This window comes from Punctularia strigosozonata, assembly GCF_000264995.1.
Source record: "Punctularia strigosozonata HHB-11173 SS5 unplaced genomic scaffold PUNSTscaffold_6, whole genome shotgun sequence".
In the NCBI taxonomy this organism is placed as follows: Eukaryota; Fungi; Basidiomycota; class Agaricomycetes; order Corticiales; family Punctulariaceae; genus Punctularia; species Punctularia strigosozonata.
Genome location: NW_006767438.1, coordinates 1,295,356 through 1,318,040, shown reverse-complemented (window position 1 = coordinate 1,318,040; position 22,685 = coordinate 1,295,356). Strand labels below are relative to the sequence as shown.

Below are 22,685 nucleotides of genomic sequence, written 5' to 3'. Positions count from 1 at the left end.
CCGAGGGACGAGGTCGGAGAGAGAGGCGAATCTCTGGAGGTCAAGGCGTCTTCCTGCCCGAAGAGCGACGAGAAGTCCAGAGGAGGCGTTTGGCGCTGGCGGATGCTCCCGTGGAAGGGAGGAGAACCGATGAGGGCCTTACGAGCGCCGATGAAGTGGGCGGACCAGGCCCCGGCGAGGCGTCCTGCGAATGCCGAAGTGGAGGCAGTGCTCGGATGAGCGGGCAGGCGCGGGCGTGTCGAGGGTTATTACAAAGTCGACAGCCAGAGAGGGCCAAGAGGGAGGCCAAAGGGCGGACGCGTCGGGCTGTTCAGCCAGAGGTCTGGGTGCGATCACAAGAGCTTGGAATGTTGCGACGCAAGGGAGAGGGCATTGTCGGTGCGTGTGGAGGCAGACGGAAGGCGAGAGCCAGAGGGCAGCTGGCGGTGGAGGCGAGAAACCGAATCCATGAAGAAGACCCGCAGTCGAAGTGTAATTATTTGAGAGAGAAAGTCCAAGATCCAGAGAGATGATGTATCCGAGGCCATAGAGAGAAGAATTTGTTTAGAGGCTTGGGAATAGAAGTGTAGAGGCGATGCAGTACGGAAAAGGCATACGGAAAATCGAGGACGAGGGCAGGGCCTGTTTCTGTAGAGGTAGGGAGGTCAGCGTCGCGTCCAAAGCACAAGATAGTCAAGAGCCACTGACCTGGCCCAAGCGCGCATGCCGATTTCTAGCACCGGACCGTACGAGCCGAGAAGAGCTTGTTCAGGAGCCCGCGCGCGTAGCCTCCGGTACGGACAGCGCCGCGATCCTTGCGTTCGGCGTACTCCTTCGCGTGGCGGATGTGGCCAACTCTGCGGAGGCCCCGCTCAGAGCGCGGCCCGAACGAGGCGGCGAGATTCGTCGGAACGGCCTCCGGAAGGATGACAGGAGACGTCGCGGGGGTCCAAGAGATCGAGGACCCGGACGCCGAATGGCAGAGAGGCGACTCCTCGAAAGAGGTGGCAGGCGAATCCTCAGCAGTGGATGGCGACTCTTCGAAGATCGAGGCGTCCTCCTGGGACAGGATAGAAGACGCGTCTGAGCTGGCCGCGAAGGACTCCTCCGACGAGGTGGAGGTCGAATCGACAATGGAAATGAGCGAACGGATTCCGAGACCGGCGAGAGGAGCCTGGGAAGGGCGCGTGTAGCCAGTCTTCTTGCCGAAGAACGCGTACCAAGTGTCGGACATCGATACCTCGGATACTTCCATGGAGGAAGAAGACGGGGAACCAGGGAACCCAGAGGCAGCGAGCTTAGGGGTTGCAGGGCAGGTCGCCGTGTAGACGGGAGCAATCTTCTTACTCTTCTTGGTGAGCCAAGCGTGCCAGAAGTCGGACATTGCCATCTCGGAGACCTCCAGGGAGGCAGAGGACGCGATGGACGAGCGGATCCCGAGACCGACGAGCGAAGCCTGAGACTGGCGCTTATAGCTAGTTTTTGCGCTGAGGAACGCGCACCAAGAGTCGGACATCCGCATCTCGGAGACTTGCAGAGAGCTAGAGGGCGTCAGAGAGGCGCAATCGCCCATCGACGAGGAGGTGGGCATTTCGGAGGTAGCGAGCCCAGGCGCTCCGGGGCAAGTCGCCGAACGAGCCGCCGCGGTCTTATTGAGCCAAGCGTGCCAGGAGTCGGACATGGGCATCTCAGAGACTTCTAGGGAGGCGGAGGCAGTCAACGAGGAAAACTCGGAGGCAGCTAGCATAGGCGTTCCGGGGCAGGTCATAGCCGACGCCAGAGACGAAATGGAGGAAGACGAATCCAGGAAGGAGGTAGCAAGCGAGCCTTGCTCAATGCTGGCGGCGAGAGACTTGATGGAGGAGGAGTCGACGATATGCACAGACGAACGGTTCGCGGTGTTCTTGCGCGCAAAGATCGCCGCGTCGGCCTGGCACGCAGCCAAAACAGAGTCAAGGAGCTGAGCCTTAGAGTCGCGCTGGGAGCCGGTCTTCTTGTTGAGGAATGCGTGCCAAGAGTCGGACATAGGCATCTCGGAGCATTCCAGAGAGGCAGAGGTAGTCAAAGAAGCACGATTAACCTTAGCCAATGGGGAAGAGAACCCGAAGGCAGCGATCATAGAGCGTCTGACGTTGGACATGGTAGGTGAGGAGGGATTGTGGTAGCTTTAGGAACTTAGAGCAGTGTCTGGTAAAGAACGAGGGTAACCGAAGTTGGTGCATCTCGTCCAGAGGCATGCGTCCTTTATACTCGAAATGCGGGCGGATCGAATGGCGGAAGGAGGTGTCGGATGGCGGATGGCGACGTGCAAACTACGCCATCCCGCTCGAACCGCGTTCGGATGGTCCGCATGCCACGGACGACCGTCTACTTCTCCGCGCGACATATCCGGCCGCAGTGGCACGAAGGTATCGACAATAGGTGGTGAATATGTATGCGTTAGTGATTTGCAGCACTGAGGTGAAGGTGGTGTTGTCGCAAGTAGCACGAGAGAGCCACGACCGCGACGCGCTTGGACGGCTGGAGGGCGTTTGCTCCTTACCACCATCTCCGTTCTGGCTCGCTCTGGCTCCTTGCCCTCTTCGGCACTATGAGCGACAGAAAACGGCCCTTCGAAGGCGCGGGGGAGACCTCGTCCCACAAGAAGCTCAAAAGGTCAGCCCCAGCCGTGCGTGCGACGACTAAGTACTAACTACGCTCCACACCACAGTGACTCCGTAAGTACCGCATTCCATCCCTTTCTAAGGTGAATACGACCCGTTGCTGCATCTGACCTATCTCTATAACCTCTCTTGTACCGTGCAGACGTCGTCCAATGGACCGGGAGCAGGAGGCTCGGTAAGTGGTCGGAATCTCGCTATCCGCCCGTGGCTTTCCTCACTAATTCCATTCTTAATGTGCACATTTAGCAGAGCATGAGCGACATCATTGCGCAAAAGAAGGCAGAGATCGCTGCTAAGCTCGCAGCCATGAAGAAGGCCGCCCCTAGCAGTGCTCCAGTCGCGACGCCCCCGCCAGCTGTAGCGTCACCTGCGGCCTCAGGCTCCAAACCGTCCGTGGACGATATGGCGAAGAGGATAGCAGAGGCCAAAGCGCGTGTGGCAGCGGCGCAGAAGCAACTGGCAACGAAGGACAACCCGTACATGGTGTGTTAAAACATTCCCCTGTCGTTTCCTCTGTTCTCATTTCTCATGCGCTCGCTCGACAGTCGGCGCCGCAATCGAAAAAGAAGGGTGCTCCTCCGCCGCCCGAACCGGCTCAACAGGGCGCAGGGCTGAAGATGGCGGCTCACCCGCTTCTGCTCGATATGTCTGTACCCGCTCCGCAGTCAAAGAAGGACCGGTACAAGCCCATGCAGCCGAAGTTTGCGTCTATCAAGGTCCGTTGAGCCATGGTACCAAACAGTGCAGCGGATTCACCTAACTCTCTTCCCCAGGCCAACATCCGTAATGCACCCACACCTTCGCATGCCACCCCGGTGCCGGTGGTGGCGATCGAGGCCAAAGCCAACCCCTACGTGCAATCGCCGCTCTCCCGTACTTCCTCCGCTCAGGGCGGCGGCGAGCCGGTCGACTTCGACGGCGCCCCGAAGGAGCGAGCCGGCCGCAAATTCCGCTTTAATCCTAAAGGCAAATACACCCAGCTTGCGGAAGAAATGCGCAAGGAGCAGCAGCTTGAAGCCCTGAAGCAGAGGATCGCGGAGACCGCGAAAAAGGCGGGTCTGGATAGCGAGTTCGAGACGCTTGAGAGGAATATCAAGGTACGATTCACCGGAGTTCTATCTTTGGCATCCACGTGCTCATTCGAGTTGGGCGATAGAGGGAAGCACCACCGGATGCGGAGTGGTGGGACGCGTCCTTGCTCCCTCGCAAGACGTACGACGACTTGGCCAACGGCATCGAGTCTCTTAACATACGATCACCGGATTCGCCCATCACGATCTATATTCAGCATCCTATCCCTATCCCAGCACCGGGAGACAAGGCCACGGCCGTGCTCAAGCCACTCAAGCTCACGACGAAGGTGAGGAGGAGGTTGTACACCTCGGAGAAGAAACTCACGCATACGGTTTTTAGGAGCAAAAGAAGATGCGCAAACAACGTAGGCAAGCCGAGCTCCAGGACAAGCGGGACCGGATCCGTATGGGCCTGATTCCTCCTGACCCTCCTAAAGGTACTTCGAAATTTAGGGCATCCTGAATCGCGTATTGATTCTGGCGCCCGCTACAGTCCGTCTGGCAAACCTCATGAAGGTTCTCACCTCCGATGCGGTGCAAGACCCGACCAAGGTCGAAGCGCGCGTGCGGCGTGAGGTTGCGATGCGCAAGCATACGCACGAGAAGATGAACGCGGAGCGCAAGCTGACCGACGAGCAAAGGAGGGAGAAGATTGAAAAGAAGAAAGCGGCCGAAGACGATAAGGGCATTTATGGCGCGATATTCAAGTTCGTTCTTGTTCTACATCTTTCTGTCAGTCCTGTCTGACGGTGACGACAGGATCAAGACGCTCTCGGACCCCGCCCACCGGTTCAAAGTGCGCAAGAACGCTGAGCAGCGGAACCTCACGGGCGTTTGCATCTTCAACCCTAACTTCAGCATGGTCTACGTCGAGGGCGCATCCAAGTTCTTGCGCCAGTACAAGCACCTGATGCTCGACCGCATCGCTTGGACCGAAGCTGCCCGCGCTCGTGGTAACGACGTTGAGGTCGAGGGCGAGGAAGAGGGCGACGGAGCGGGACCATCTGCTCCCGCCGTGACCACGCCGGCCGCGGGTGAAGGGGAGGCAGAGGAGGCCGTATCGCTGGTGGACAACAGATGTGATCTGGTGTGGGAGGGGCAGTTGCGGGAGAGGGCGTTCAATGGCTTCAAGCCAAAGAGCTGCCCGACGGATGCGAGCGCGAAGGAGGCCTTGGGCGCGAAATTGGCGTCGTTCTGGGACATGGCGAAGCATTATAAGCCAGGAGAAGAAGACCTCATTTAATTACTTGTGAGTATGCTTCAAAGCGTTTCCGTGGGAGCGAATCTGATTGCGCTTTTACAGATCTCCATTTCCGTTCCTGTATCCCATCCTCCGACCATTTCTCTGCCGACCATTTCTGTCCGGCTGAGACCGCGGAGTCGTGACCCGGGAGTAACTCATGGCCCGCTGAGACATAGCGCAGATCGTAGCATACTAGGTTTTGCCTTGCATACATGCGTCGTATAGTGGATGTTAGATTCTTTGAGGGATGTTCAACCTACTTTATATCCAGCGTACTAAGCATGTCGCCCGTGTTACTAGTGAGCGCAATCACACCGCACTGAAGGCGATCATTGAATAATGCAGCAGGCGCACTGCAGATGATGTCATGGCATTCCTCCTTTGACCTCGTACTTTTCGAGCTCGCCACGGCCGTGTATTACTATCACGCACAAACACACCGACTCCGAAGGGATGCATGTTCTTGCGCGCAAACACATTCCGCCAAGAGTAGCGAGGTCCGGAGTCTGCGCTGCTTACGTCCTACGTCGCTTAGCTGCGTAGATCCTTAGCATACCGAGCGTGATGTCGTCAGCTCGTCTCTCTGCTCAATCGGAAGCTCATTCAGCCCAGATATATATGCCAACCAGGGGATCCGGCTGACGCTAGATCCTGCCCTCATTGAAAGTTTTTGGGGAGTTCAGTGTTGAACTTGAGGCTAGCACTCCATGACATCGACATCCATCCGGCTTTGGATTAGGTTTCAACGAGAAGCTCACACAGAAGCTTGCATGTCATCTTGGTGCTACAACGCCAGGTATGATGCTCCGTGAACGTCGCTTTTGCAGCTGACCAAGCCCTAGATCGACCTGCGTTTCGCCAAGCTTCATCAGCGACGGAAACGCAATCCTCCCTGGGCTCAGCATACTCTTACTCATTTGGCGTGTGGGTTGAGCCAAAACCGAGAAAATTCTTTCCCTATATAAACGGTACTCCCCGATCAAGACACAGCGAAGCTAGCCACGCATAATGGTTACTTTTATCTCCGTCGCTCTCTTCTTGACTGCCAACTTCTTGCCTGCGCTTGCATGGGATGTCAAACCTTTCAAGGTTGATATACCTCAAGAGGCAGTTATTCGCATGAACTTGTTGTCGTCAAGCGCTCAATTCCCAAATGCCCCGAGTTTTACCGGTGGAAACGCGACATGGGGTGTCGAACTGGGCACATTGGAGTCGGTCCGCGGCAAATGGATTGATGAATTCGACTGGTATGAGCAACAGTCCTTGCTCAACAGGTATCCTCGCGATTTCTACACCTTAATCCCAGCTTGCGCTGATTCGCCGCCTGTCCTGCAGGTTCAACCAGTTCACGGTTGAGATCGAGAATATAATGGTGCATTTCGTACATGAAACGTCCTCCGAACCGGACGCCATCCCGCTCATCATGTTTCATGGATGGCCTGGTAAAGTCTCATGCCTGCAGGTTCGATGAAGTGACCAACGCTTATTAAGGTTCCTTCCACGAATGGCTTCCAACTGTCAAGCCATTGACCGAGCGCGCCGTGAACGCGCAAGGAAAGAATGGTGAGCTCTTGCCAGGTTGCTCCCGCATCCAAGTCAGAAATTTAACGTGCGTTTACTGTCTAGTGTCCTTCAACGTCGTCGTGCCCTCCCTGCCGGGTTTTGGTTTTTCCTCTCTTTCCTCGCCCGAGTGGACGAACGAGGACAGCGCGCGCATCTTCAATACGCTTATGGTGGACGTCCTCGGATACAAGACCTACACGACCTTTGGCAGTGACTGGGTGTGTTGCATGATCTGACACTCTAAGCTCCCCAATAAACATTCGAACCGATGCAGGGCTCGGAAGTCGCGTACATCCTATACGCCAACTATACCTCGACAGTGCGCGCGGCACAATTCTGTTTCATCCCGTTCTTGCCCCCTACCTCAACTGACGCTCGAACTGCCAACGTCAGCCTATCCGCTTTCGAGGTTGCGCAGCTGCAGAATAACGACGCGTTCATCGCTCGTGGAATGGGTTTCTTCCACGAACAGCAGTGGAGAGTACGTGCCGCTCGTTATGTGCCGCATCTGTGTCAATGAGCTCACCCGTCCGTGACCAGCCGAACACCATCGGCTTAGCGTTGTATGATAATCCCACTGGACAGCTCTCCTGGATGTACGAACTGTGGACGGAGTTTTCCGATCCCAAGCGCGGCACCGGCCCGTCCGTCCTCACCGACACAGCGATCTTGACCTCGATCTCGCTCTACTACCTCTCCAAGACCTACCTGTCCTCATCCTGGATTTACTCTCAGAATTCCTTATCCACGAATTTTGACGTTCCTCGTCCGGCGACGCCAATGGGGTTCAGCGCGTTCCCTTACAATCTCGGATACCCGCGGGCATACGTGGAGCGAGTCGGTAACCTGACCTTCCTCAACGGTGCGTTCTGAACCCCATCCGTATGCTCTTGTGACTTTCTCGGTCTCACAAGTCTGATTCTTCAGAACACGACTCTGGCGGACATTTCCCGGGCCTCGACAATCCGGCCGCCCTCGTTGCGGATCTTCAGGAGATGGCGGGATATTACGTTGCGTAGTGGATATTGATGCTTGTTGCTGCTTCGTGCCAAGCGCACTGAGCATGTTACCTTTGTTATCGTGATGCTGCACTGTACTCTACATGGGCATGAGGTACTTGCTCGAATACCGGACACAAATAATGCATGACCGGGGTAGATGCTGATCATGACGTCACGGCGAAACCGCCCGCTTTGACTCGTACTACTCCGCTACTCTCCGAGCTGCTTCCACATACAGGTATGTATACTCGCGAGCAGCATAACTTCGTGTCTACCGTCGTCGTTGCTTCACTCTCATATAGGTTTGAGCGCGCCAACAGACTCTACACCATATACATGCTTCGGGTCAACTTCCGGTCTTCTTGGCGTTCCTGGCTTTCCCGTGGAACCCCTTGGGTCTTAGCCTACAATCCCTCCTTAACTTGCATCCATTCCGGCCCATCATACCAAAGGGACGCGCGTCCTTCTTGCACGCAAGCATCTTCGGCCACAGACAGCCAGTTCCAAAGTTTGCGTCGCTTACGTACTCCATCGTGTAGCTGGCAAATGTTCAGACATTTGTTTGTGATGCCGTTCGTTAGCATGTCCCCTGTTCCCTCGGATGCTCTCTCGGTGCAGATGTACATGTGCATGGGTGCTTCAACTGATGGAGTTTTGATTCCGCCCTACTCATCGACATGAACTTGAAGCCATCCCTTACAATCGACATTCGATTCGAGTTAAGCTCACGAAGGAGCCCATCTGCTGTCTCGATGCTACGACATTAGGTATAATGCTCCGATAACCTCGCTACTGCAGCTGACCAAGGTCTACGTCGAATCGCGTCTTTGTGTAGCTTCATCAGCAACGGAAGCGCAAGCTTACTGGGATTGGCACAGTCTTACTCATTGGCATGTGGGTTGAGCCGCACGGAGAAACGCTTGTCTGTTTTTAAGGCCGAAAACGCGACAATACTCCCCAACTAAAACAGCGAAACTCGCCGCTCACGATGCTTACGCTCATCTCTGTCGCTCTGCTGTTGACTTCCAGCATCTTGCCCGCGCTTGCCTGGGATGTCAAACCTTTCAAGATTAACATACCTCCCGATGAAGTTCATCGCATGAACTTGTTAGTGTCAAACGCACAATTCCCAAAGGCACCGAGCTTCACCGGCGGGAACGAGACATGGGGTGTCGAGCTGGAAACAATAGAAACGCTCCGCAGCGAATGGTTGCATAATTTCGACTGGTATGAGCAACAAACTGCCCTCAATAAGTATGTGATTTGCATGTGCTCGGGCTCTCCACACGCTGATTCAGACGTTTTCCGACAGATTCAACCAGTTCACGGTCGAAATCGAGAACGTTACAGTGCATTTCGTTCACGAAAAGTCGGCCGAACCGGATGCCATCCCGCTGATCATGTTCCATGGATGGCCTGGTAAGTTCGAGCATCCCGCGTCTGACCAAGTGATCAACAATCTGTTCAGGCTCCTTTCATGAATGGCTGCCCACCGTCAAGCCGTTGACTGACCGCGCAGTGAATGCGCAAGGAAATAACAGTGAGATTATGCCGTATTGCTTTCGTGGCCGACTTCATGCAGCTGAACGTGTATTCGTGTTCTAGTATCGTTCAACGTTGTTGTGCCCTCCCTCCCAGGCTTCGGTTTCTCCTCGCTTCCCTCGGCAGAGTGGACGAACGAGGATAGTGCCCGCATCTTCAACACGCTCATGGTGGACGTCCTTGGATACAAGACTTACACGGCTTTTGGTAGTGATTGGGTATGTAGCATGACCCAACGCTCCAAGCTCCCCCATTGACATCCGAGCTGATGCAGGGCTCACAAGTCGCGTACATCCTATACGCCAACTACGCCTCAACAGTGCGCGCGGCACAATTCTGTTTCATTCCGTTCTTGCCCCCTACCACAGCCGACGCTCAGAGTGCCAACATCAGCCTTTCCGCGTTCGAGATCACACAGTTAAAGATCAACGATGCGTTTGCAGCTCGTGGAATGGCATACTTCGACGAACAAGAATGGAGGGTACGCTCTGTTTACACCATGCTAGTGCTTGCCCTGGACGTCGGAACTGATACATTTCGGAGTATAGCCCAACACGATCGGCTTGGCGTTGTACGACAGCCCCGTCGGACAGCTCACCTGGATGTACGAGCTGTGGACGGAGTTTTCGGATCCGAAACGCGGCACTGGACCTTCGGTCCTCAACGACACGGCGATCCTGACCTCAATCTCGCTCTACTACCTCTCCAAGACGTTCCTGTCCTCGTCCTGGATCTATTCGCAGAACTTCTTGCCATCGAACTTTGACGTTCCTCGTCCTGCGACTCCGATGGGCTTCAGTGCATTCCCGTACAATCTCGGATTTCCGCGGGCATACATCGAGAAAGTCGGCAATTTGACCTTTTTGCACGGTACGTGATCCATACCCTCAATGAGGCTATGCTTGCGGGCTAATGAGCTTAATTTAGAACATGAGCGCGGTGGGCATTTCCCAGGCCTCGACAATCCAGCTGCTCTCGTAGCGGATATCCAGGAGATCGGAGGGTACTATGTTGAATAGCGGGATTAGACTGTCCAAATCATGATATTGCAAGGAAGGTTTGCTACGTGGATACGTATACAAATTGCAGCCACTGTGGCAGAATATCAATCAGCGCCTGATGGTCTCGTTGATCTCCAGCAGGCGTCGTCCTTTAACGGCCGATATAGTCCGGTTCATCGTCAACTGCCCGAGAACCGGACTCCGGCATACGGACAAGGGGCATGCCAGAGGGTTTGTGAACAACGAAGGTGAAGCTATGCAAGGTTACGAAGCACGCCTGCTGATCCTACGCACCTTCAGCCCTTCGCCTGATCCAGAACCGAAGGTCTCGTTTCCATCTGAAAACGTGTGAGCAGGTCCCTCCTGACACCCAAGATGTGCTAAGCAGACATCAGGAGAGGTGACTATGGCACTACTATATGTAAGCAACTTGGAGTGCGTACACTTATACGGAGGAGAATGTATCTTCCGAGACGACACTTGGATTAACGTAAAAGCTGTATCGAAAGCCACTAGAGCCAGCATTGGTCTGACCTTCTTACAGGAGCCCATGGAATGTGTGAAGTGATGGATGGCCACATGCCCGGCATCCAGGCGGGTTGATCATGGTACCATTAGACTGACACTGTACAAAGGATTTGCGGTGCACTGGTGATCGAGCTCAGGCCTGCAAAGCGGTTGGCAAAGAATGAGAGGCGCGCGGAGTAGTTGACTTCGATCTCCGCACGGACAACGCCGCTACAAGTCCGCCAACGCCAATTAAGGCTTGCCGCATGCCTGACCATACCTCTTTTCCCCTCCATCATTGTCTCTCATGACCTCAGATGATATTCCCGCAAAGGTGTTCTCTCCCTATGTATCAGTACTGCAGGCTGCCCGTCTGATCTGCGAATGGTGTCTGCAGCCTCCTGCGCACGGTGTGAAGCTGTCAAAGTGCACAGGATGCGAACGCGTCTCGTACTGTACACAAACCCAGAAACCTCCATCTACTGCCATCTCATGCGTCTTATTATATTCTGCAGGCAATCAGACTTGTCAAAGGCGTGACTGGAAATTCCACAAGAAGCTTTGCAGTCAGTTCCGAGAGGTGAACCAGGCAGACCAGCGGACGGATCCAACGCAGCCATATACGCCTTTTCAATACTCGATGGCGCAGGTAAGCATTCTGATTCCAAGGAATGTCTTCTATTTGGCATAAGCAGAAGTCTGTAGGAGTTTAGGTTCAAGAAATTTCCAGGGCTCCTGGGATACATCCAGTGCGTTTCCTGAGCAGGTCAACCTTCGTGAACTCAATCAGAACTGCGTTAGACACCAGATCAAATGCGAGGTCTGCTTCCACACACCTTTTCACACCAGCAAAGCTGGCGACTTCTCGGCGTGTTCGCGATGCGAGCTTGCTTGGTGGTGTTCGCCTAGCTGCGCAGTCGAGTTCGACCGCGCTCACAATGCGGACCTGTGTCGCGACCTGCAAACTGTGGCTTGCGTTGAACGTCTCAAGATTGACTATGCAATCGCGCGGCATCATATGAACAAGTTGGCAATTCGCACACCCCAACCGCGCACGCAATACATCCAGCTTTCCTCCCTTCGCGGCTGGGATGACTACAATACGTGCATCTTCCCAAAGTTTGACTTCGCGGCCGAGTTCACATCGAGGGAGTTCGGGACGAATAATAAGGATGTCGCACGAGCTACGAAGTTGTTGGCAATGGAGTCAACCGTGCTCCCGCTCACCGTTCTGGCTGCTCTAGAACAGGCTATACCCTCTCTGGAGATGCGCTCGAAGCTTTGCATCCATTTCGTCAGCGTCGAGTCCCGGGAGTTTCACGGGCGAGCGATGACGGAGGAAATCCTTCACTACCTCCCGAGCCTCCGAGCGCTCAACATTTGCCTCGTCGGCCCGAATATACCGACTAACTCCGAGTCAGAAACCGAATGGGCTGAATCAGAACTGGCGTGCCCTCCCTGCGCGTCTCGGGGACGAACTCGGGAAGCCGCTTTTTACAAAGGACCGTACGAGGTTTTCGTTCACAAGAGCAATCACGCCCGCCAGCAACCTGATCTCATCGTGGCTCTAAACACGGGTTTCTCCGAGGTTGAGACGGTCAGCTGGAGGAAGACTCTGGAGGTCATCATCGATGGAGGCGTTCCGGCGGTGTTCACCGCGTACAGTCATGCCGAAGCAGAGATGGAGGAGAGCATTCTTCGTGATATGGGTGTCCGTTTTATTCAGAAGGTCGAGAAGAACAAATGGAGGGGTCCGGTTCCGAGGGTTAACTCATATCTGCAGTGGGCAGGTGATGATGTTTCATTTTACAACAGCCATTATTGGTACATCATCCAGGGGCGTAAATGAGCTACTATGACTGATCTCTTTGTCTTGGAATGCGGGGTTTTGTACTGTTCACGTACTCGGATCAATGTGGTTTCTCAAACATCCAGCAAAACGCGCTTTGTGGCGCACTGCTATCACGTGAGCGCGTTCCAGCTTGCAATAAGTACTCCCGTCAGGCGCCCGAGACGAGAAAGCAAGATGCCGAAAGCCGAAGTCGCCAACAAAGAAAACGCTGGAAATGAGACACGCGTTGTCATTCAGGGCACGCAGTCGGATATCAAGCAGAAAACGTCCTACCTGATCGTTGGCGGCAGGGGCGAGGCCGTGAAGGAGCTGGTACGCCTCCAGTACACATTTCAGTGGTGAAGATTGATAGGCATCGCAGGTGATAGGATTTAGCACGGCGGATAGGAGGTTTCCGAGTACGCGTGGAGATGTCATTGCCGCTCTAATCAAGCGGTGCGCATAACGTGCTATATGTAGCGGAGGAATTCCGACTCACCGAGCAACGTTCCTAGGACGCCCAATCTCACTTCATTGACCCTTAAATTTGTATGTTATTTTGATCTTATTATACGCTACGTTCTGCTCATAAAACATCCCCCAGTCGGGGCCCCTCCATTCGTACGACAACTGCTTAGGTGATAAACTCGTCGATGCCCTCTGCAAGCTCAAGCACATCCAAACCTTCCGCCACGAAGCCATGACTTGTGCCCGTACCGACTTCGGCTTGCTCACACTCTTGAGATTGGTCTCCAGTTGGCCCGATCTGCAGCATGTACGTATCCAACCGTGAACTTCATCAGTTTTGGAATGCCCAAACTCTTCGTCTAGTTATACACAGCAGGTGATACGTATGGATACCCCGACGAGAAAACGGTTGCATCGATCCCGCCACCGACGTGCAAGATCGTCAGTGCAACCTTCGAGCGGTTCATGAGTCGCTTTGCCCAATCCTCCGTGCTCCTCGCTGGCTCGAGCGAGAGCTTCAAGGACCTCGAGATGTATGCGTTGAGCCACGGCGCTGTCAGCCCCCCACTTCTTCCCCTCTCTTCCCTTCCTGGCTCACCTCCGTTTTTCACTCCAGTTCCTCGGCTTTGTGAAGCCAGTGCTGGGCTCCATTCGCTCCATCAAGCTTGGCGGGAACACGGGCATGACCCCAGACTGCATCGCCGCGCTTGCCACACAGGCGCCGAAGCTTGAGACGCTCTCCCTCTGCGGCGAATGCGACGATGACGCCCTCAAGGCGCTCGCCGACGCGCTGAACGTTGAGGGTTCCTTCCCAGCCCTTCGGACGATCGAATATCCGGCACCGCGCGAGATGCATAAGACCGGCCGTAGGCGCAACGTCCGCGAGCACGGGCACGAGGATGCGTACGAGGACGAACTTCGTGCCGCTGCGGGCAAGAGGAGCATTAGCTGCTGGGTGGGCCATGCGTTGGAGTACAAGGTCGAGGGCGCGCAACGGAGGGCGGGTATGGCGGCCATGGGCCGGAAGTACGGCGGGTGGTGATAACAGGCGAGATCCTTCCGTAAATGCGACGTCGCTTTCTCTACTGTGTAATGTTTACTACTGGTCATACTGTAGAACGGACTAGTCATATTGTACAAGGTACTACTACATAGCCATACTGTACAAGAACATCATGTTCACGTTTACTGTATTCATTCCAACCCCGCACCGTACTTCGCCTGTCTCATGAATTACTGCGATATCGACTCCGGCCGGAGTATTCTTCAGCCGCGGAGGCTGACGGCGTCGACACTTGCTCTATTATCATGAGTATACGCTGAATCTTTTCACTTTGCTCTCATGACATTACAAGTTCAGTGCAGTCGTGCTGTCTCGAAATCCCCGGATCAGCGAGGCGTACCCGACTGCGGGCCTCCGGCAAAACTTGTGATCGGCACTGCGCAGCTACGGGGCTCATTCCTTAGCTCACTCTCGACTACGACCGCGGAGGACCTATGAACATCGTCGAGCGGAAGTTAGGCAGGTTCTCAGAGCTACGGTATCTTCGGGTTGACCTGTAAACTCCCGTGCAGGTCTCTACGAGCGCTACCATGTCGCGCGTTCCAACGCGGGCAAGGCGTTTCAACCCACTATAGTGCTCAGCGCGTCGTTGGCATGGACTCCGGGTGAATTCGACGTGCGCGAGCGTGGTCTTCAAGCCATCGCCGCGCTTCTATCTCGACACCCGATGCTTGCGTGCGTCATCGCCGATCATCAGACACGAGACCCCAAGTATTCGAGAGTGGTTGTCCACCCTGCAGATGTGTTCCTCGTCACAGAAACTGGACCAAGCCCCGATGATCGTCTTTCTGTCATCCAGGACGCGTCACTCGCGAACATCAGCGACCCTCGCTGGAAACTAGACGAAGCACCGCTCTGGCGGGTCGACTGGTACCGCACCCCGAAGTCGAAGGAGGGGGCACTGATCATGACCATGCACCACGTCCTATGCGATGGACGAGGTGCCCTCGTCCTCTTCCAGGAATTATTGTCGCTGATAAGTTCGCCTCCACCTTCCGTCGACGCGAAGCAAATTGAATTACCCCCTTCGATGGATTCCACCATCAGCCTAAAACCCAGCATTCTATATCTCCTTGGGGTGCTATTCAACGAGTTTGTACGGCCGCATATCCCGAAAATTCTTCTTCCTACGCCTTTACCCTCCTGGCCTCCATCTTCTTCGACACCATCCTTCAAGTGTCGTCCTACGGGTAAGATGCTGTTCTTCCCGCAAGCGACTGTGGATCATGTCAAGAAGGTCGGCAAGTCGCACGGTATCAAGACCCTGCAGCCAGTCATCATGGCCTGCGGCATACAATCTCTGCACCAGGTTATAACGGCGTCTCCCGAAGCTTTCCATCCTAAGAGGCTAGAGCTCGAAACGGAAACTGCACGGTCACTTCGGGATCCGAGTCTTGGCCACCCAAGCACCACGGGAAACTATGTCGCACCGCATGCCTACTCATTCGTTGTAGACGCCTCCTCGACGCCGTCGGAAGAGTCACTTTGGGAGGCCGCGAAGACGTACGCCGCAAGTCTGTCCGACCCTTCCGCCCTCGCCACCGACAAGGGCAAGATGGGCATGCTCGCCTACATACCGGACCCGCCACCCGCTGCCGGATCATCCATCACGGGCTGGGAAAAGTGGTTGTTGAAGCGCGCTCATTCGGAGAAGCCCTTCCGCGCACTGCTCGAGATATCAAACCTTGGAGTTGGCCCTGGCCCGCCCATCCCGGGGCTGCGCGTTGACGGGCTTTGGTTTGCGCAGAACCCTGGGCCGCTGACCGCTGCCTTGGTGATGAACGTCGTATCTTACCCTGGAACGGGCATGGGGATCTGGGTGAACTGGCGGGAGGGCGTTCTGGACGGCAAGACGGGGCTTGACTTCATCCAGACGTTCGCGCAGACGTTTAATCAAATAGGGGAGACCAACGTAGACAAGTGAATGATAGGGATAACTTCGATTATGACAGGATCAGTTACACTTTTCTCGAGACTTCTGTTTACACTAAGTATCGTAGCAACATTCCCTCCGGTGGTCCGTAGGATGAAACAAGCACCTTGAACAGTGCAGTATAACCGCATTTACTGTATAGCCATAAGACTAGCAACGAAGGTCATGATCTAGATGAATAATAAGTAAGCGCACACGTTGACTGGGCGGCTGGCCATACCAAGCGAGGTCTGACGTCCACAATGTCCTCCGGGACAAGGAAGATCAGGGCATTCAGCTTGCGAGCGATTGAGATGGCAAGTTTGGCTAGAAGAGCGCGTCAATTAAGATTCAGGCCTGGAAGGTCTCTGTGACGAACCGTTCTGGCGCCTGTCCTCGTAATCGCCGTTATCGCTGACGTTGATCACCATCGATGGGTCGACGATGCCAGGCTTTATGCCCTCAAGCAGATCAAGGAACCAAATGCCCGTGGTCAACATCGGGTCTTTGAACGACCTGGCCGGGCGCGCGCTAGGCTTCGCCTTCTGAACGGTGTTGTTCGCCCACTTGAGAATATCCGTATCGCTTAGCGGCCGACCTTTCGACAGCGCAGACATAGTCTTGACTACGCTCATCCTGTTTCGCAGGTTCAACTATCGCGACGTAAGTAATGATAAAAACGGATTAGCTTACCGCATGAGCTGCCAGACAAGGCCCAAGACGAGGGTCCGCTTGCCGTCCACAATGTCCGCACCCTGAATACCAACCATATGCATCCCGTTCTGCTTGGCCAGCTCGACCGCGTAGTTAGTGTTCTCCACACACTTGAACCTCGAAAGCTTGGACTGGTTGGGCGTGATACCCGTCTCCTCTTCCTCCTCGCCTTCCGCGGTCGTCGGCGAGGCCGGGCCGTCAGCCGGAAGCGGCTTCGGCTTGGACACCCTGCGCCAGACGACGGAGCCGGGCAGGATCTTGTCGAATGCCTGCAGGATGGCGACACCATCCTTAAGGTTCTCAAACAAGTTGTGAACCGCCGGCTCGACGCCGAGCGAGTTGAGCCAAAGCGTAAACACACGCGCTTCGCGTTCGCCTTCGGCGTCGAAGTCCTCGACGACACCGTAGTCCTTCGCCTCCTGTTCATCGAGGGGAGCGAGCCCGGGCCAGGTGTTGAAGAGGTTCGCGACGAAGGCAAGGTTGAGGCGCGGATTGCCCGCGATGAGCGAGGAAGGCGTGAGGTACTTGCGACAGCCGATGCGGTCTGCGTTTTGGAGGACCTGCTCGGCGCGTTGGCGGAGGTCGCGTGTCTGCAGCGGAGCGGTGGAACATTCGTCGGGTTTGAGCTGGTTGAGGAGGATAGTGTAGTTCTCGCCGTCTTTCACGTCCTTGCTAAAGTTGCCGACTCTGCGATTCCACGAGCGTGAGCGCCTGCCTCTCGAAAGCGCATCGTGACGTACCTTCGGTGCCAGCCAGCTTGTTTGAGGTGGTAGTTGAACCAGCGCAAGAGAATTTGATCCGGAGTCAAACGCAGGAGGTCTTCGATGGTCTCGCCCTCTTCACATAGGCGGTAGAGCTCGGGGTGGATCTTGATGTCGACTTGTGCGAGCAAACCGCGACGGATGATCTGCCAGATCAGGCCGAGGACAAGGTGCTCTCGGCCCTCGGCGATGTCCGTGGAACCGATGTTCACGACCGAGCAGCCGATGGACTTGGCAGAATTGATGACGATGTTGTTGTTCTCGGTGATCTGGAATGCATTGAGCGGTTTGCGCGCCGTAGGCTTGTTCAGGACACGCATGTCGATCGTGTCGGGTACGGAGTCGTTGATAAGTTTGCAGAGAATGAGACCGTCGCGGCATTCTTCAAAGATTTGCATGGTATCCGTCGGAATAGGGAATCGGGAACCGAGGTCCGGGTCGCCTTCGATGATCTGCGGGGATATGAAATCCTGTTAGAGGACCGAAGAAGTACATACTCACGAGGTTGATGTGATTTGTGAATTCCGTGCGTTCGTCTTCGTTGAGTGTATGGCTGACATTCGCGTTAGACCCTTGGACCGTAACCTTGCCTGCACGGGTGGCGAGGGCGGGCGTAGCATGTTGTCGTAGTTTGACGTTGAGCTAATCGTGGAATGAGTTTACACGTAGCGGCTACTCTTATGGATCGACGTACCTCCACCCAGTCTTCTACCTCAAGCTTTCCACTGGCATCAACGCTAACGTGCTTCAAGGTCTCGCGCGCGGCATCGTAGGAGTGACCGGTCTGTTGTATGGCCTGGAGGGCTTTCGCTTTGTCGACGCGTCCTGGCGAGTCCGTAGATATCGCACTGGGATCCGAAGGTGAGCACCAACTTCGCGCGAAGTATCGAAGTAATACGTACTTGAAGCGATTGATCATGTCGAATATCTCATCTTGCGAGACATCTGGATACTTTTTCTACATGACCGGTCACCATCAGTGAGATGCAATATTTTAATAAGTGGAACGGGAAGCTACCTGTAGTCGTAGTGCTTGCATTGTGAACGATGGCGAGATGGAGGTGACGAGCTGCGGCAAAGGAACCGAGACCGAGTGCAGTTGCGATCTATGACGGAGGGTTGCCTTTTTGGGCGATTGCCCCTCTTGGCCGCGAACCACCATCACCATTTTGAACTCCTCTACTCAATGATCAGTTATTGGTCTGGCGCGAGTCGTAGGAGGCTGAACTGGAAGATGGGACGATGCTCGCTCTATGGCAGATATCCAAGACTTATAGGCTTACGCTGGTACTCGAGGACAACGCATGTTCTTGGCTTCCGCCGCCTCAGTGTGCTGCGGGGTGCAGGGCTGCGCACCGACATTAGCCCTTGAACCCTTGTGATTCGCTTCTGCCCACGAATGCTGTGCCAGACCTATTGTCGGCCAGTGGCTACTCGAAGGTTCGATTCTGTCAACCCGCAGCCTGTCTCGATGACATTTGCTTCGCACAGGTTATCCCAGAGAGAGGCATCAGTCTAAGGGAACATGGCGTGACGCTCATGTGTCTGCAGACGCTCACGAAAAGCCTCACGAGCAAGCGTATGTCAATGGCAGATGCGGCGCATGCGGCGTGCAAACGCAACTGGTGTCTGCTCTTTTCAATAAGATGATGGTAAGTGTTTGCATCGCTTCTTTGGCGACCTACAGGCTACTGGTCTCACGCCATACATTTGTCGTAGCGAAGGCCCCATCATCAACAGCGGATCCTGCACAGCTTCTTAGTACAGGCAGTTAACCCGCCCAAGCTTTTCACTCATGCGGTTTACTTATACAAGTAATTACTGAGGCTGTTCGACATCGGATGCTTTCCATAAAGGTTAGCGGCAAAACGGGTCGCCCTCGGATCCTTTGCAAATAAAGGCTATTCTGATATTCGGGGAGTTATCGTCAACGTTCGGTTGGTGATGCATTGACCCTCTACGTTCGCGGGGTCAAACATCGGTCAATGAGTAGTATTCGCAACTCATTATACTTGACCAGCAATACATATAGCTCCCGAGTGTCATCGATCCTGTCCGAAGTTTACTTACCACTGCTGGGTTATCATATAGATATTACGTGTTCTCCTCTCTTCCTCGCCTAGATCTCAAGCTCGTTGCTCAGGCAACGAGGTGATCCTCATTAGACGCCCGTCTTTCCCCGCCTGTCAAGGCTGTGATCGACCTTGAAGTTCCCACGCTTTCGTCACTCCTCTTACCCATGGCCTCATACTATCAACCCATCGGAGCCAAATCAGCCCATAATTACCGGCTTGCGAAGCTCTGCACCCTTACCGCACGAGCGCCCGATGATGCGCCCAACTTGTTCTGTTCCACCTGCGCCCCAACATTTGATCGCAACTATGTGCGCGGCAAAATCGAAACAGGCAGTCCTCTATAATTTGCTCCTGAGAACGGAGAAGGCGGAGGCGAGAACGATGCTTCATTCATATATGTAGACCTCCCCAGTACACCGGGATCACCTTGTACCTTTTCGATTCCTCCTTGGCCTCTACTGCTTCCTTTCGGTTTCCCGCCCGGCCTCGTGTCTGATCTAGGCCCCTGCAGCACGGACATTACTTAAGGACAAGAATTAGCAGGACCAGCTCACCGTCCTCGCTGTCCTGGCTGATTGCTGCCTCTGTTCCGCCATCAATATCTCACTCTATCGTCGCTGCCGCAGGTCTATTCGGCCTTCATTTGGGTTATTGTCGCTGTGACAGGGCCCACCGCTCAGCCTTGACCTAGAGTCGTACGGACCTTCAACGACTATGGTCGCCTCTAATCCACTCTTCTCCGGTACCTACGGTGGCCTCATCCAAAAGTTTAATGCGACTGTCATCAACGACATATGGCCCGAGGTTTTCTTCTTCAGCGCCATCTCAGCCAGTCAGTTTCGATCTGCTTTACTTCTTCTGCAGCAATGATATATGTTTCTTACACGTCTGTTTGAATTTTGTAGTGGTCTGCTCTGTCAACAAATTCACCTCCGTTCACCTTGCAGTTGAGACGCAACTGCTGACGGTGCTGGGTACCGTTCTCGGTCTCGTCGTCTCCTTCCGCACAAGCAGCGCTTATGAGCGGTAGGAATATTTTCCCCTTCACGGATGTTTTCTGAATTTAAACTCTTTTTCTACACAAGGTATCAGGAAGGACGCAAGCTCTGGACAGCGATCAATATTGCCTCGCGAAATCTTGCATCTCAGGTGCTCGCTACCGCTCATGCTCTCTGAACCACCGACTGACCGGGACACGTTGCGCAGATTTGGATCCACGTACCCAACGATCGTGCAAAGTGCTACACCGTAACCGAAGGCGCCCTCAGCAACGCTTCGCTCCCGGGCATGATTGAGAAGAAGACCATCGTCAATCTTGTCAGTACCCGTAACTTTTAAACCAAGTTAATCCATGAATCTCCTTCACGTTCTGACGCGCTATCCGTGAACTCAGATTCAAGCATTTTCCATCGCGGTCAAGCACATGCTCCGATCTGAACCCGGGATTTACTACCAAGATCTTTACTCGCTCATATGCGTCCTTCCGCGATACGCCAACGCGAAAGGATCATCTGGAATCGGCAATGGGGACCTGGACATGCTTCCCCTTTGGAAGGCTTCTGAATACGACGACGCCGAGGAAGATGAGGCCGCAGTCCCTGTGACCCCCGTTGTAGCCACCTCTGGCTCTCAAAACCCGAACGGCTCCACCTCCACCCGCGGATCCTCTCCCTCTCACTCCGAAAAGGGTACCAAGCGCTCCCAGCGGCCCACTCCCAGTCGACGACCCAGCACCGCGCTCGACGTCGAATTTGCATTGCCGACGATCGCGGCCGCGCGGCCGTTGAAGCCCGCGCGCAACCCACCGAAATCCTCCATCTTCGACTATCTCCCGTTCCTCCGCCTTCCGCTGCTGCTGTTCAGCGCCTTCAGGCGAAAGACGCGTGGCGGGCGCCGCGGCGTGTCGGGGAGGATGAAGTATCCCAAGCACGTCGATTCCAACGTGCCGCTAGAGATCTGCTTGTTCCTCAGCAGCTATCATGCGTGGCTTTTGAAGAAAGGACTTTTAACGCCGGCGTTGGCGACGGGGATCATGAACAACATCCAATCGTTGCAGGACAGCGCGACCAACTTGCAGAGGATCAGGAACACGCCGCTGCCATTCGCGTACCAGGCGCATCTGAGGATGTCAATGTGGCTCTATCTCTTCTTCCTTCCAGTGAGTGTCCACTGCTCTCCCTACCAGGAAGAATACCACGATTGACGCATTTTCGACAGTTCGAGGTGTTTGACAGTTTCGGGTGGATCACAATTCCAGGCGTCGCGTTTGCCGCGTTCCTCCTTCTCGGCTTCCTCGAGATCGGTCAAGAGATCGAGAACCCGTTCAACTACGATGCGAATGACCTCGGTAAGCTTCAGGTTCTTCGTATGCGTATTTTTGGCATCTGACATAGTTTCTCCGTAGATCTGGACGGCTTCTGTCTCACCATCCAACGCGAGCTCATGGAGATCATTGCTGTAAGCGACCTCATTGCTCTTACAGATATATACTCATCTCGAATTCTTTAGCACACCTCTCCTGACCCAGAATCCTGGATTTTCACAGCGTATAACCAGCCCTTCGCCCCCGCGGACCGGCGTACAGCTGAGGCCATGATCCTTGATACGGAACACGCTTATCATGGCGCGGAGACAGGAGTAGGCAGCGTACGACGCACGCTGCTCGCCAGCTGGCGGGACGTCGACCAAGCGACCCGCATGCACTACTGGGAGGCAACACAGGTTTGATCGCTCCTCGGAAGATGGTTATGTTGGTATACTATGATCGTGGATGCATCAACATGAAGATCTTATGTATGAATCCATTAATTGCTCGTAAGGTTGGAAAACTCTAGCACCAGCACCACTGTATTTATTTTACGACGGTCGTTACTATCCATACATCCTCCAATGAAGACGTCCCATTGATAGTAGGATCGTCCTGTGAACGCCGGTGCGCATAGAGAGAAGCACAGTTCAAATCGTGTCTTTACTAGGGTGTTTTGCGTATACTCGTTGCAATAAGAGTCTATTGGTACAAGTACTTTACACGCGAGCGGTGGCCAGAGCGACAGAGCATGGAGAAACAAATACACTAGCAGATATTGTTGTACATATATGAACTATGGAACCATCGATATGAGTGGATGAGACTAGGATTACAGTGGCGAGCGAAGGTGATAGCTGAAAGCTTGTCTCGGATAGCGTGCAGTTGGCGTATGAAAGCGAATGTGATGGATGTGTCTCAGAATCCCTATTGAAAGATTCACGTTCGTCGGATTAATCGAAAACTTGTGTAGCCTGTCATTCT

General features: G+C 54.5%; 8 protein-coding genes across 8 annotated transcripts; 6 read left to right on the top strand and 2 right to left on the bottom strand.

Annotated features, from left to right (window-relative positions):
* Positions 1-712: 712 nt before the first annotated feature.
* PUNSTDRAFT_44576 (uncharacterized protein) lies at positions 713-2,119 on the bottom strand (the record flags this gene model as incomplete). The annotated part of the gene is made up of 1 exon (XM_007383774.1): positions 713-2,119. One exon carries the CDS (start codon positions 2,117-2,119, stop codon positions 713-715), a length of 1,407 nt encoding a protein of 468 aa, XP_007383836.1.
* A 450-nt stretch (positions 2,120-2,569) lies between these two features.
* Positions 2,570-4,958, top strand: PUNSTDRAFT_134304 (PRP3-domain-containing protein; the record flags this gene model as incomplete). Its single annotated transcript, XM_007383773.1, has 10 exons — positions 2,570-2,634; positions 2,690-2,696; positions 2,785-2,817; positions 2,892-3,125; positions 3,188-3,358; positions 3,416-3,739; positions 3,799-4,002; positions 4,056-4,152; positions 4,209-4,422; positions 4,475-4,958. The coding sequence occupies 10 exons, from the start codon at positions 2,570-2,572 to the stop codon at positions 4,956-4,958; spliced, it is 1,833 nt and encodes a 610-aa protein (XP_007383835.1).
* A 1,008-nt stretch (positions 4,959-5,966) lies between these two features.
* On the top strand, positions 5,967-7,540 carry PUNSTDRAFT_126237 (alpha/beta-hydrolase; the record flags this gene model as incomplete). The annotated part of the gene is made up of 7 exons (XM_007383772.1): positions 5,967-6,232; positions 6,294-6,400; positions 6,450-6,521; positions 6,585-6,739; positions 6,796-7,002; positions 7,062-7,383; positions 7,449-7,540. The coding sequence occupies 7 exons, from the start codon at positions 5,967-5,969 to the stop codon at positions 7,538-7,540; spliced, it is 1,221 nt and encodes a 406-aa protein (XP_007383834.1).
* Positions 7,541-8,510: 970 nt separating this feature from the next.
* Positions 8,511-10,083, top strand: PUNSTDRAFT_134302 (alpha/beta-hydrolase; the record flags this gene model as incomplete). The annotated part of the gene is made up of 7 exons (XM_007383771.1): positions 8,511-8,776; positions 8,835-8,941; positions 8,991-9,062; positions 9,128-9,282; positions 9,339-9,545; positions 9,613-9,934; positions 9,992-10,083. 7 exons carry the CDS (start codon positions 8,511-8,513, stop codon positions 10,081-10,083), a joined length of 1,221 nt encoding a protein of 406 aa, XP_007383833.1.
* Positions 10,084-11,212: 1,129 nt separating this feature from the next.
* Positions 11,213-12,421, top strand: PUNSTDRAFT_134301 (uncharacterized protein; the record flags this gene model as incomplete). Its single annotated transcript, XM_007383770.1, has 3 exons — positions 11,213-11,221; positions 11,278-11,321; positions 11,374-12,421. 3 exons carry the CDS (start codon positions 11,213-11,215, stop codon positions 12,419-12,421), a joined length of 1,101 nt encoding a protein of 366 aa, XP_007383832.1.
* Positions 12,422-13,103: 682 nt separating this feature from the next.
* Positions 13,104-14,070, top strand: PUNSTDRAFT_120540 (uncharacterized protein; the record flags this gene model as incomplete). The annotated part of the gene is made up of 3 exons (XM_007383769.1): positions 13,104-13,178; positions 13,235-13,426; positions 13,488-14,070. 3 exons carry the CDS (start codon positions 13,104-13,106, stop codon positions 13,911-13,913), a joined length of 693 nt encoding a protein of 230 aa, XP_007383831.1. The 3' UTR covers positions 13,914-14,070.
* A 942-nt stretch (positions 14,071-15,012) lies between these two features.
* Positions 15,013-18,392, bottom strand: PUNSTDRAFT_102682 (Ca2+-binding actin-bundling protein). Its single transcript, XM_007383768.1, has 9 exons — positions 18,340-18,392; positions 18,224-18,279; positions 18,016-18,169; positions 17,823-17,963; positions 17,301-17,773; positions 16,540-17,247; positions 16,226-16,482; positions 16,088-16,173; positions 15,013-16,037 (listed from the first exon to the last, which is right to left on the bottom strand). Exons 1-9 carry the CDS (start codon positions 18,358-18,360, stop codon positions 15,999-16,001), a joined length of 1,935 nt encoding a protein of 644 aa, XP_007383830.1. The 5' UTR covers positions 18,361-18,392; the 3' UTR covers positions 15,013-15,998.
* A 1,481-nt stretch (positions 18,393-19,873) lies between these two features.
* On the top strand, positions 19,874-22,294 carry PUNSTDRAFT_52517 (UPF0187-domain-containing protein). The gene is made up of 8 exons (XM_007383767.1): positions 19,874-20,228; positions 20,302-20,422; positions 20,482-20,545; positions 20,603-20,713; positions 20,790-21,554; positions 21,614-21,743; positions 21,801-21,853; positions 21,905-22,294. Exons 1-8 carry the CDS (start codon positions 20,111-20,113, stop codon positions 22,121-22,123), a joined length of 1,581 nt encoding a protein of 526 aa, XP_007383829.1. The 5' UTR covers positions 19,874-20,110; the 3' UTR covers positions 22,124-22,294.
* Positions 22,295-22,685: the final 391 nt, after the last annotated feature.

Bases quoted from the DNA above. Each gene is read 5' to 3' on its own strand.
- PUNSTDRAFT_52517 (XM_007383767.1), top strand. From the start codon at position 20,111: ATGGTCGCCTCTAATCCACTCTTCTCCGGTACCTACGGTGGCCTCATC. The intron at 21,555-21,613 runs GTGAGTGTCCAC...CATTTTCGACAG, and splicing joins TCTATCTCTTCTTCCTTCCA to TTCGAGGTGTTTGACAGTTT. The intron at 21,744-21,800 runs GTAAGCTTCAGG...GTTTCTCCGTAG, and splicing joins CTACGATGCGAATGACCTCG to ATCTGGACGGCTTCTGTCTC.
- PUNSTDRAFT_102682 (XM_007383768.1), bottom strand. From the start codon at position 18,360: ATGCAAGCACTACGACTACAG. The intron at 17,964-18,015 runs GTACGTCGATCC...TTCCACGATTAG, and splicing joins AGGTAGAAGACTGGGTGGAG to CTCAACGTCAAACTACGACA. The intron at 16,174-16,225 runs GTTCGTCACAGA...GCGCTCTTCTAG, and splicing joins CGAGGACAGGCGCCAGAACG to CCAAACTTGCCATCTCAATC.